The 12175-nt window shown below is 35.5% G+C and overlaps 1 protein-coding gene across 13 annotated transcripts in view; it reads right to left on the bottom strand.

The window, feature by feature from the left end:
- The window catches only part of LOC139977083 (rho guanine nucleotide exchange factor 11-like), a 177320-nt gene that overhangs the window by 76460 nt on the left and 88685 nt on the right, over nt 1-12175 (bottom strand). For 12 of the 13 annotated variants that reach the window (XM_071986119.1, XM_071986120.1, XM_071986108.1 and 9 more), the window contains 3 exons: nt 10542-10643; nt 6668-6820; nt 5550-5570 (listed from right to left, as the gene is read on the bottom strand). In XM_071986119.1, the coding sequence (XP_071842220.1) occupies nt 5550-5570; nt 6668-6820; nt 10542-10643 (276 nt within the window). The remainder of the gene's footprint in view (nt 1-5549; nt 5571-6667; nt 6821-10541; nt 10644-12175) is intronic. The other variant, XM_071986112.1, reaches the window with a different exon arrangement.

The raw sequence follows: 12175 nt of genomic DNA, 5'->3' as shown, positions 1-12175 counted from the left end.
CATTTTGAAAAAAAAATACAGGATTCACTATACTACTGTACATGGGTGAGACAATAAAAAAACACACAAAAAAACGCCACGTCTCCAACATGGGTGAGACAAAAAAAAACACAAAAAATAAATGCCAATGACTGACACGTTTCCAACATTTTCAGTAACAATGACATTCACCCCCCCCCCCCAAATAACATTTATACACAACTAAGACCAAGTCAAAACAATTTTCAAAAGCCAAAATATATATATACATATATATATATATGTATATATACATATATATATATATATATATGTATATATATATATATATATATATATATATATATATATATATATATATATATATATATATATATATATATATATATATATATATATATATATGTTACATAAAGACAAACTTAAAGCATAAAAGTAAAACTCTATAAATGTACTACTATAACATATCCAGGCACCATTTATTTTGGTTTGATTTTTTTTATCTAGTTCCCCCCCCCCCCTCTATTTTTGTTGTTGTAAGAATGACCGAGGAAATTGAAAACCTAATACTGAACCAAAAAGAAAAGGAGAGAAAAGCAAAAAAAAACACATTTTCTTTGCAACTGTGAAATTCTTCATCCTTGTACCGGATAATATTCAGCAATTCTCCAGATTAAAGTAAATAACTACTCTGATAAATCAGAAATGGATTCCTTTCACATGTGTATCTAATTTTGTTTTTCTCTAGATTCAGCAGTTTCACAAGTTCATTAAAAATCGTTGGTGAGACTAATGAGGAACTTGGTCATGAATACCTTCATCTTTAATATAAACAAATAATTATCAAATAAGTTTTCATAACTTATTTTGTATAATTCTGTCCCGGTACGTGAGGTATTGACAAGACCATATGGGAGTCACTTTATCGTTGACGGAGTCGTACGAATCCATCAGAGAAATATCACTACTTTATTAAAAGTGTAATACAAATACAGCCCTGAACTGATAGCTGTCACAAATAAATTTTCAACACAAAAATACAACAGTGACACTATTTTTTTTTATTTGAAAGACTGCCATTCCCTAGGTTTTAATGAGAAACAGGTCCCTCCACTAACTATAACACAAGTTTACCACACATTGAACCATTAAACATGAACATGGTTGAACACAACACGTACACATACTGTGTAATTTCGTGGGCTGCGGGTGGGGGTAGGGGATCCCTAAAGTGTTTTTCTTAAATCAAGGACTAATGCAAACATTTTAAAAGGAAAACAGATAACAAAGGGACCGTCTAACTTGAGAATTTAATCTGGCTGATTATTGTATCAGAAAACTTATGAAGTATACATCATTAAATCTATGTTTGCATAAAAAAATATCTTTCTTGGGTGGACAAAAAAAATAGAGAATGTCTTGTTTTCTATTCCCAGTAAGACTCGATAAATGAAACATGAAAAAGTGAAACTTTTGGAGCAAAATATCGGTATGTCCTATTTTGGTAAACACTTAAAAGCGTTATTAGGTAGCTCAGACCTCCCTGCGTAAGTTAGTTCTAAGGACACGATAAGATTTCAAGAAGTTTTTCTACGACGGTTTTGATTATGACATTTCCCCTCGTACAACTACAAAATGGAAAGGAAGTATGAAGGATACGTTTCACTACTCAAGGCAATTCTGTGTTCTTTAAAAGGGTTAAAAATCACTCTGTGATTATTCTACTTTATGTGCTAGACATCTGGCAAAATATTATTAAGTGAAACACTATGTAACTATGTACTGAGATTTTTTATATATTTGTATAGTGTATTTTTACCGAGCGTAGTGCCGAAACGAAAATACAACTTCCCCTGTAGATGAACCATAAAACGAGAACATGATTGAACACACACGGTAACTTGTTATTTTGTCTAGATTTCCAGGGGGGTGTTCCCTCAAGTGTGTTTTTCTTAGGTTCAAGGACTAATTGTAATTAAGATTAAAGGAACACAGAAAAACAAGGACTGTCTAACTTGAAAAATGAACACTGGCTGATTAATGTGTTACAAGATGTTTCACACCTCAAGACAATCTGTGTTCCTTTCAAAGGATGAAAGCTTAATTTTTCAGAAAGAAAAAAGAGAAACCACAACATTTCAGTCATCGTGAGCTTTGATAATTTCAATGTAAGTGTAATACAATGATCAGGAAACAGTGTTTGATAGCCCGTAGTGCAGGTGTAATGTAACAGCATACACAAGGTACACCCTCTCTGTACTGTAAGAAACACAGAGGTCTTCACTGGTCTGGCGCCACCAAGTTTCATTGGCTAATAAACAGGTTGGATTGCTTTATAAAAAATTTCTGGAAATTTTAAATTTTAATAGGAATGCAATAATACTGTTGTGTTGGTTCTTATTACTGTACCCAACCGACAAAACAGCTTTAATGAAAGTGTTGTACCAATAAGGAAGTAACGACTGTTTTTGAAAATGAAATGTTTGGATGTTTTGGGAGCGTTACCGACACGAATTACCAAAGGTCATGGATTGCTTACTTATTTAGAGAGAGATCACATTTATTTTAAACTTGATTAGTAACAAGAACACCTGAAGCAAACAGGATCAAATCTGAAATTGAGAGACTTCAAAGTTTTAGAAAAATAGAAAGATCTTATGTCCGCTATAAATAGATTGAAAAATTGCTAATTTCAGGATTTCAGGTGAAACTATTTTTCCTCCTTTTCTATATTTCTATACTCAAATATACTGTGTCTTATGTCCGCTAATAGACTGAAAAATTGCTAATTTCGGGGAAACTATTTTGTTTTAGGGATAGAAATCTGCAACTCCATGGAATGCCTTCTCATTTAGAGGGAGCTCACATGTACTTAAAAAACTTGATGAATAACTAGAAGACCTGAAGTAAACAGGTTAAATCTGAAGTTGAGAGACTTGAAAGTTTCAGAAAAATAGAAAGATTTTATGTGCGCTATAAATAGATTGAAAAATTGCTAATTTCAGGATTTCCGAAAAACACTATTTTGTTTTCTTCTTCTATCTTTCTATACTCAAATATTAATTAATTAAATAATTAATTAATTAATACACGAGAATATCCTGTGTAGTTCAAAAAGAGTTAGGTATCATTCTAATTGATTGTAGGGGGAGGGGGGGGGACGATTCTTCCATTCCAATAGATTGCAGGGAAAACAAATTTCTTTATGTATTTTACATTGAATCATATGACAAGTTTTTCAGCAGACCATTAAGACTGACATTCAAGAGAGAGGTGCTGGTCTGAAGAAAGTAAAAATCATTGAAAATCATTGAACATTTTTGAAAAACGCACACTGCAATAAGCCTCTTGGTTAATTAAGCCTTAGAAAAGGGAACCTTTCCAAAGAAGTTCAATAAGTATCTCTGTATTTTAAAACTTCAAACAGAACTACAGTTACTACGGAAACGCAGAAAGTAAAAAAAAAGTTTGATGACCACTCCAAAACAAATCTTGACGTAAAGCAAGAAGGAAAAAGGAAAAAAGAACATTTTCTTTTTGCCAGAGTAAAAAGAAAATAAATGTTCACAGATAGAACAAGCAAACAGATACACTCACAGCAAGACGAGAAACATAAATCTACAAGGAATTGACACACAAACGGTATCACCCACCTTATCATAATTCTGTAATGGTTCCAAAAACAAGGTAAATAATAAAAACCACAAGAAATTAGGGAAATTCAATTGAATGAGAGAAACAAATTACATATTTCTTAGAGAAAGTTTAAGTGAAAACAAGGGAATAAAAAAACCGATAAGTCCATCACATATACTCTATGTAGCATTTTCCGTTAAAAAAGTTCCCATTGGTGCTTATTTCGGTATTATCCTAAAGAAATATAAACCTTAACAGGGAAATAATGGCACAAACAGCTGACGAGCTGATTTTTTATGAAGATTGTAGCAGGAACGTTGTTCCTATGGTGCTGTCCAAATGTCAATGTGATTTGTCTAATAAAGAACACACATCATGGAGGGTTTGGACATGCAGATTTGCTTTACATAAACTGGATATCCTGACAAAATATTTCAAACTTTATTTCTATCACCAGTCGTCCCTCAAAACATCAAACAAACTTTCCCACATCGGTTCTGTGATGCAAGACAAGGAAGTCAAGTTTTATCGGTTATGATACTTCTCCACTCTTCTCTCCCCTCTCTCTCTTTCTTTCTTTTCGTACGATCGTTAACTTTTCAAAACGACGGCTTTAATGTTGATATATCACATTTTTAAAGGTTTCTAAAGTACAGTAATGACATGCCCATAGGTCATGACTCTTTGGACGTTACACCGAAAATCCTTGTGAGAAAAAAATGGTGGAATATTTTTCACAAAAAGTTTGTTTAACATTTTGTACGGTTTTACTTTGCTGGTTTGCTCATTATCATGCAGGGAGTAAGAATTACGGTTACAAGAGTATGAATAGCACAGGCAGTTTTATTGGTAGGCAAGCAGAGAGATATATATAGTACAGGCTGGATGAGATGTTGAATAAACAAGAGTTTGGAGGAGGTGAAGGGATTAGAGAATGAATGACTGTGAAGAAAGAGGATGAGGGAGGGAGGGAGTGGGGAGTGGGGGTGGGTTTGGGGTGGACTACAAGACAGCCTTCAAGATGCCTTAAACTCACACACAGAGATAACATTGATGTGTTCATTTCTATTTAATATTGTTTTATCATAATTGCAGTATATCCTTGACAATATTGTGAGCAGACTAATATGGCTAAGTACCTTGGAAGGTTTTTCAAAAGAGGAGGATTTAAAAAAAAAAAAAGAAGTTTTTGGAAGTGAATTTGATACATCTTCAACTGTACCAGATAGATATCAGATAGAGTTCATTAAGTGCCTTCCTCCCCCTCCCCAACCTTTACCTACCCCTCCACTAAACTGTATTCATCCAACTCATCTCCAACTGTCATCATGTCCTCTCACCATGTACAATTCAGAGAGGTCCCCCCATTGGAAGTACTCCCCACTAAACCAAGAATAAGGATGAAGTAAGAAAACATTTCCATATACATTTTTTACTGGTTTACAGGAAATCCAAAGCCCCCCCCCACACACCCACATATCACTTTCTTTAATTGTATTGAAGGCATGGGGGTTTATGATGGGGGATAAGGGGAGGGCTTGATTAAGCCACAAATGATCCCACCTGCCTTTCCCCTATATCCCTTACCCCGTACTACTCATGCAGGAATAACCATCAGTCACCAAAGAGGTTGCACAGATATCTTTCAAAACAATCCCTTATCACCTTGAGCAATCCCTTTGTTTGTTGTTTCCCCTACCAGTACCATTACTAATACTAATTCATGCAAGCAGTATAAATTGACTACAGCTCAACCAGGTGATAGAGGGGGTTCTACTACTAATACACGCCAGTCTGGGGTGTGTATGTTTGTGTGTTTACATGTAGGCTACATATTTCCCTGTGGTAGGATAGAGAGTAGTTATATAACAGAAAGGTAGCAGCAGCTTAAAAAAGCCAAGCAAACAAGAGACAAGGGGCAAAACGAGACTTACAGTTTGCTCGACATAGAAGACCTGTTGTTAGAAGAAATATCAAAATGCAATGTCGGGTCAAAGGTCAGAGGAGGAAAAGAGGTCACAGGTTAAAATAACATTCAAAAGAATAAAAAAAAGATGGAAAATGTCGGGCGTGACAGCGAGGGGGAAATTTAACATTTTTACAAACGAGAGCATGAAGTCAGAAGGCGAGAAGATGGGGAAAAGATCGGCGAGTCACGTTCTCATGGTGATAAGATCGTTCTTTGACAAGATGATTAGCATTTACGATTGGAATCAATGCGGTCAAGAACTAGTGCAACCAACCCAGCTGAGGATGGCCAACGGTAGAAAGAGCAAATTGCTAAAAAAATGTTACCATCTTGTTGAGAGGCAGGGGAAGGGAGGTGGCAATGGGGCAGGAAAGGGCCAAAGCAAATACAAAAGTACAATAGGTGTAAAAATTATTCATGAAACATGTTTCAAATAATTAAGTTCACTTTGCTAATACTTATCGCCTCTCCCCAACCCCCACCGCCTCCTCAATTTATAATTTATAGTAAACATCACTCACCCCTCTCATCTAAAGTTCTCTTCAGCTAACTACATAGACTTGTTCCAATCTAATAACTTTTTCATTACATGTTATTTAGTTTAAGTCGACGAGCAACGGAACAGAAATCTGACAGGGAAACTAAGTTTAATAACAAATTTGAATAAGCTCGCAAAAAATGTCTTGGCTAGATTGGGTGGGATTCTAACCAGTGACCTTGAGATTATCAGGCCCTTGGATGGTTTATATCCCCCCTCACTTTCCCCAAACTACATGAGCAACCCCACACGCCTCCACCTGGACTACCCTGTTACCAGTTCGCCCTTCAGCTAATCACAAAGATTTGTTTCTACCTAATAACTTTCTGGGGGGCGGGGGGGGGGGGCTATAAACAAACTTGTAGAGAGCAAAAATCTTCTTTTTTTTTGTTCTTTTTTTTGGGGGGGGGGGGAGAGGGGTAGAACAGGATTTGAACTACAGACCTGAGGGTTACAGGAATGGCTTGCTTTGTACTCGGAAGAGTGATTAAAGGGAATGAGAAGATTAACCGGATGTAGAGATTGATTCAAAGAAGAATACGTACTGTTTCTGGGTCCGACTGAAACTCGTCGTCCATGGCGATGATCTGCCGACTGTTAAGATACTGGTTATGATCTCCCATGGGGGCTGGGGCAAATATATTATGGGCAGTACTGGGGACTGGATTAAATAGATTCATACTTTTTGGATCTGTAGTCTGTAAAAGAGAGAGAAAAAAAAAAGACAAACGGATAAAGAAAAAGTCTTTCCTAGAAAGTCCATCTATGAGAGATTTAGCCATGAACATAGCTTTTCTGAAGGAATACGCGAGTAACTTCTTCCTCCCACCTTTGACTTTTCTTGCGGATATGGGGTTGGGAATGTTACGTGGGGAAGCTTAATCATGCTTGAAATAGAAAAATGGTAATCGATAGAATAGACGAAAAGCTGTGTTGATTTGAAATTAGAAGTCATTTTCAATTTTCAAATTATATTCTGAAAGTTTCAGCATTTTGATAACCTCATTTCATAGATACAATACCTCCCATCTACCTAGCTCTAACAACCTCGTTTCATAGATACATAATTGTTAAAGAGGGCTATACGTTTCTCCATTTTGTTTAGCAATATGCCCGTTCTTTGTTTGGCAGTTCGTCGTCAGGGTACCGGATAAATGACTCACTGCCGAAAGCCAGTGACAAAGCTAAAGATGTTTTGGCTTTATAACTTTCTTAGGCCAAAAAAACAACTCTATCATCACCCTAGGATAAAAACAACAGAACATGGAAGAGGTTCAGCCATAAATGTCAGTACTAAAACTATCAATGCCCGGTCTCAGGTATGCCAAACGAAAAAACCCCGGTCGACCCAAACCATCTCCCGCATAAACATTGTTTGCCTCTACTGCGTAGGAAATTAAAGCCGACGTGTGTGGACGAGAGTAAATTAAGAACCTTCCTGTTCTGGTGAACTCAATTGCCGAAAGTGACAAAGGAAAAACAGGGTTGTTGCATATGTGCTGACGGGGGTCATTATGTGTCAAAAGGGTGATGAGAAAATTTGTATGGTCCGAATTTAAGTAAAGAGTAGTAGACTTTGTCATAGAAATGACAGACTTAAGTTGGGAAATGGACGATATGATCAATTGTTTGGGGTTAGGCAAATACACAGCGCAAATATATTGAGTCATGACATAAACCAGCTAGAGTCAGATGTTTGTGACGTGCTTGGTATCCCTGTCACACTAAAGAATGAATACAAATGATTTCTGTGTCAAAAAAGGTAAAGCTGCAAGCCGCGTCGACATGAAAATCCTACTCAGTGAGGATGAAGCAATATCAAACAGTCGGGATTGTCTAGAGCCGCAGAAGTGCAGCCTATTTTACGAAACTGTGTGAAAATCATTGTCCCACACAGCCTGGCTGCAGCCCCCTCAGTATCCTAATTTTGACAGGGTAACTTACACACATATATATATATATATATATATATATATATATATATATATATATATATATATATATATATATATATATATATATGGTCAATTCCATGATAAGGTCAACATCATACCAAAAAATTTAAAATCATTGTACATTAAAATTGTATAAGTTTCCAATAAATAGAATACTTGTAGTTACTAAAAATAATTTCTTCACCCCAGAAACATCATTTGTTTGATTATGGGGTCGGTAATAACAAATGGTTCCCGTAGTAACTAAATTATGAAAAATACAGTGAAATTTCATTTTGTGCAGATTTGTACATATTAATCAAAGGTATCATCAGTGTTTTGGACTAATTATATTTGCTATAGCATAGTGCTCACTTAATAGCTTCAATTTTTTTTCTACATCAAGGCATTAGACAATAGTGGTGAATTGAAAACACCCTCGATTTACTGTCACGCGAGTCACAAAATTTACTGTTTTTGTTTTTTTTCTCCTTGCCTGCACAATAGTTTTACTCCAAATAATGAATATCAAGTCTTCACATAGATACCAAAAGGATTACTGAATTTTACTTTCCAGAAGATATTTAAATTTTGTGGAAAATCACCCTTTACGAATGTCACGCGAGTCACGTCACGCGAGTCACGTCAATTCAAGATAGTGTTTCTACCTATTAACTGTGTGTTGGACTAATTATATTTGCTATAGCATAGTGCTCACTTAATAGCTTCAATTTTATTTTGACATCAAGGCATTAGACAACAGTGGTAAATTGAAAACAGTAAACACCCTTGATTTACTGCCACGTGAGTCACAAAATTTACTGTTTTTGTTTTTTTTCTCCTTGCCTGCACAATAGTTTTACTCCAAATAATGAATATCACGTCTTCACATAGATACCAAAAGGATAACTGAATTTTCCTTTTCAGAAGATATTCAAATTTTGCAGAAAATCACCCTTTACGAATGTCACGCGAGTCACGTCACGCGAGTCACATCAAATCAAGATAGTGCTTCTACCTATTTACTGTGTGAAATTTGCAGGGATGTTATAGTTTGATGAATGAATCACTGATTAAAGATATCATATATGCATTCCCCTTTAATTAGGCAACTTGAATAATATGGGCACACATAATGCAACTAATTATGATAATTTCATTTGAAGTATCAGAATTTAAAATCATGAATATTTATTTGCAATATAATGCCTATTTTATCACCACATTTGGAAAGTTAGCACTTGTCTTTGATTTTTAAGTAAGATACAAAAACATAATCTATATTTGTATCTGGCAATACCATGTGCTATGACTTGACAACCTTAAGGTTTTAACTGCTCAATCATTCCCAAAATCCTATGAGCGAATGTATCTTCTCAAGTATTACACTTTTGGTTTATTCAAATATGACAAATGAGAATGGTAATTTGAATCACATTTTGATAGATGTCTTTCTTCTATAACTCTCAAATGAGTGACTTCAACAGACTAAATGTTGTTACAAATATTAATTGACAAGATATATTGCCTGAACAACTGTACTACCCGTACAGTATATTACCTACTGTCTGCAGTCATGAAGGTAACTCGGGGACATAATATCATCTGGACATTCCCAAGGGAAGTACCTTTTGGACACTTTCTAGACCAATGAATGTTATATTTCACTGTGCAAGAGCTATACCTTTGATTCACTACTGCATTTGGTCTAGAACTATCCGAAAAGTGAACTAGTCACGCGAGTCACGTTTTCTTGTCACGCGAGTCACAATACATCTTCATCGTTATTTTCATGCGTTACAACATTTTTTTCAAAGTTGCATAGCAATTGAGGTAGAGGTGTTTTTCAACTTCGGTATGATTACAAAAAGTGATTGGAAGTATTTTAATAAGACATAAGAAATCGAACATTTGTGTGTGCATTCTGATTTTTGCTAATAGTAACTGTCACGCGAGTCACGTTTAGTTTTTCGCCAATTTCACCCCCAATACTTGAGGTATAAATATTTTTTGTCTACTGTTGTAAGCATTAAGGCTTACCTTACTGACTACATGAATGCTTTTCTCCCAGGTAATTTCTTTATTTGTTTAATGATATTAAATAGAGAGGAATTTTAGTAAAAATGTCACGCGAGTCACCGTGGAATTGACCATATATATATATATATATATAAGACATCTGAAAGATTTAGGAATGACCAAGCTCAAAGTCTGCTAAATGTCTCCACTACATAAATTATTTTGGACCCAACCATAGTGTAGTTTACTTTTATTCCAAATTTCAAAAGGTCAGGTCCACCCAAAGGTCCCCCTACCCCTGAATTCGACCCCCCCCCTCCGAAACTCTTTCACTGTTACCTGTTTCGACCAGCTGTTTATTGCTCATTCAGAAATGACATACAAGCAATACTGAAATAAAAAAGTCAGTAAAAATTCTTTATTTTTTTTTTTTTGGGGGGTTTGTTGCAAAATTGAGTATTTTTACCGAGTTTCCAAAATTTTGCATTGGATCTAATGTTACGGCTCGACTCCTTCTCTCATCTCTGTCGTCCTCGTGATCCTCTGAATGCACCGGGACAGAATGAGCCTGGAGAAAAAAGAAAGAACAGGGGATTGGATGGGGTTACAAAAGCAAAGTAAAAATTGTATAAATAATGGCCTAAGACACCAAAATATATCAGCAAAATTAAACCCTTCTTTTTAACACTTTTTTTTTTTTTTAACATTTTTATATAGAGTAGGGAAGTACTGTAGTAATGGTTTTTGACATCAAATTGTCGATTAATCTGAGTGCTGACACTTGACACATGACTGTTGACACAATGCGGGGGTTTCTTTGATGTCGGTGCAAAATCGTTGTGAATTGTTCAATGACAAAAATGCTTGAATATTGTTACAACAGTTTAAGTAGCTTGTGCTCAAGACAACATAGATGTCATTGAAGGGTGTCCCAACTAAAGCTAAAGCTAAAGCTGAACACTCTACGCTTAAGAATCCGTCGGGGATTGGATGGACTCAAAAATGACTTGTTCGTATTTCGGGTGACCTTTTCGAGTGATTCTTAAGCGTCTGGCCGTGAAGACATTTTCGTGAGAGGGTGATGAAAAGAAAATTTGAAAATAACTTTTTGAAGTTAGAAAGAGCAATGTTTTTTCTCCAGAACTCGGGAGTAAAAGTCGTCTTTAATAAATTGTATCACAGACTAATCGTGTCATGGATGACGAAACGTGAAAACAAATTTAAATTATACTCTCCACAAATGAAATTTACTGCAACTTTTATGGGGGTTTATTTTGTGAATGAACTGTGGTTTTTTTCATAGAATAGGTAGTAATTTATAACTTCCAATTTATAACTTCCAATACCTGTTCAAGAGGTGTTAAACCAATGTAACAAAGATATCTTTAGAGTGACCAGAAACCAATGAATTGACAGATGAGAAGAAAGATCAAGAAAAACTTTCTGACCAAACCAGGACCAATATAAACTCAACAGGAAGTTATCAGGGTACTCTGAGGTACTCAGCAGGAAATTATCAGTGTACTCTATTATGTGGTAACAAAATATAAATTAAAATCACATAACCAGAGTCAATCGAGTTATCAGACCAAGGTTTCTTCGAGAGAGGGGGTAGTTATTACGTATCGTTCATTTCATCTTAAAACCTGTCAGTAGAGCTTGTATAGAGTATTGTCTGACCAGTTTATGCTAGTATCAAAGTCCAGACTTGGTATGTTCATAGCAAGTTCAGGCACATCTGTTACTGAACCTTGTAGGCTGCCAAGGATTGTTTCCAAAAACCTCTTTTGCTTTGTGAGCAGCAAGACATCCACAAGGAAATTAAAAATTACTTAAAAACTAGATTCATTCCAATTATCAGTATTTCTTCAATACAGATAGTATTCCATATTTCTTTTCCTTCAAAAAATGTAACTAGGTTTTTAATTAAGTCTTTTTACCAATCTATGTAAGTAGTAAGTCCAAACTTGGCACGTCCAGATTCAATTCTTACGGAAAGAAAGATATGCTGGCACATCATCCGTTCAACCATGTAAACCTCGGGGGGGGGGGGGGAAGTTTCTCATATTACTAAAGCTTTTGAAGTGATATGAATGCACA

Source organism: Apostichopus japonicus, chromosome 12, assembly GCF_037975245.1.
Source record: "Apostichopus japonicus isolate 1M-3 chromosome 12, ASM3797524v1, whole genome shotgun sequence".
NCBI lineage: Eukaryota > Metazoa > Echinodermata > Holothuroidea > Aspidochirotida > Stichopodidae > Apostichopus > Apostichopus japonicus.
Note: the sequence above shows the minus strand (reverse complement) of the source record. Positions and strands in the feature narration are given on the sequence as shown.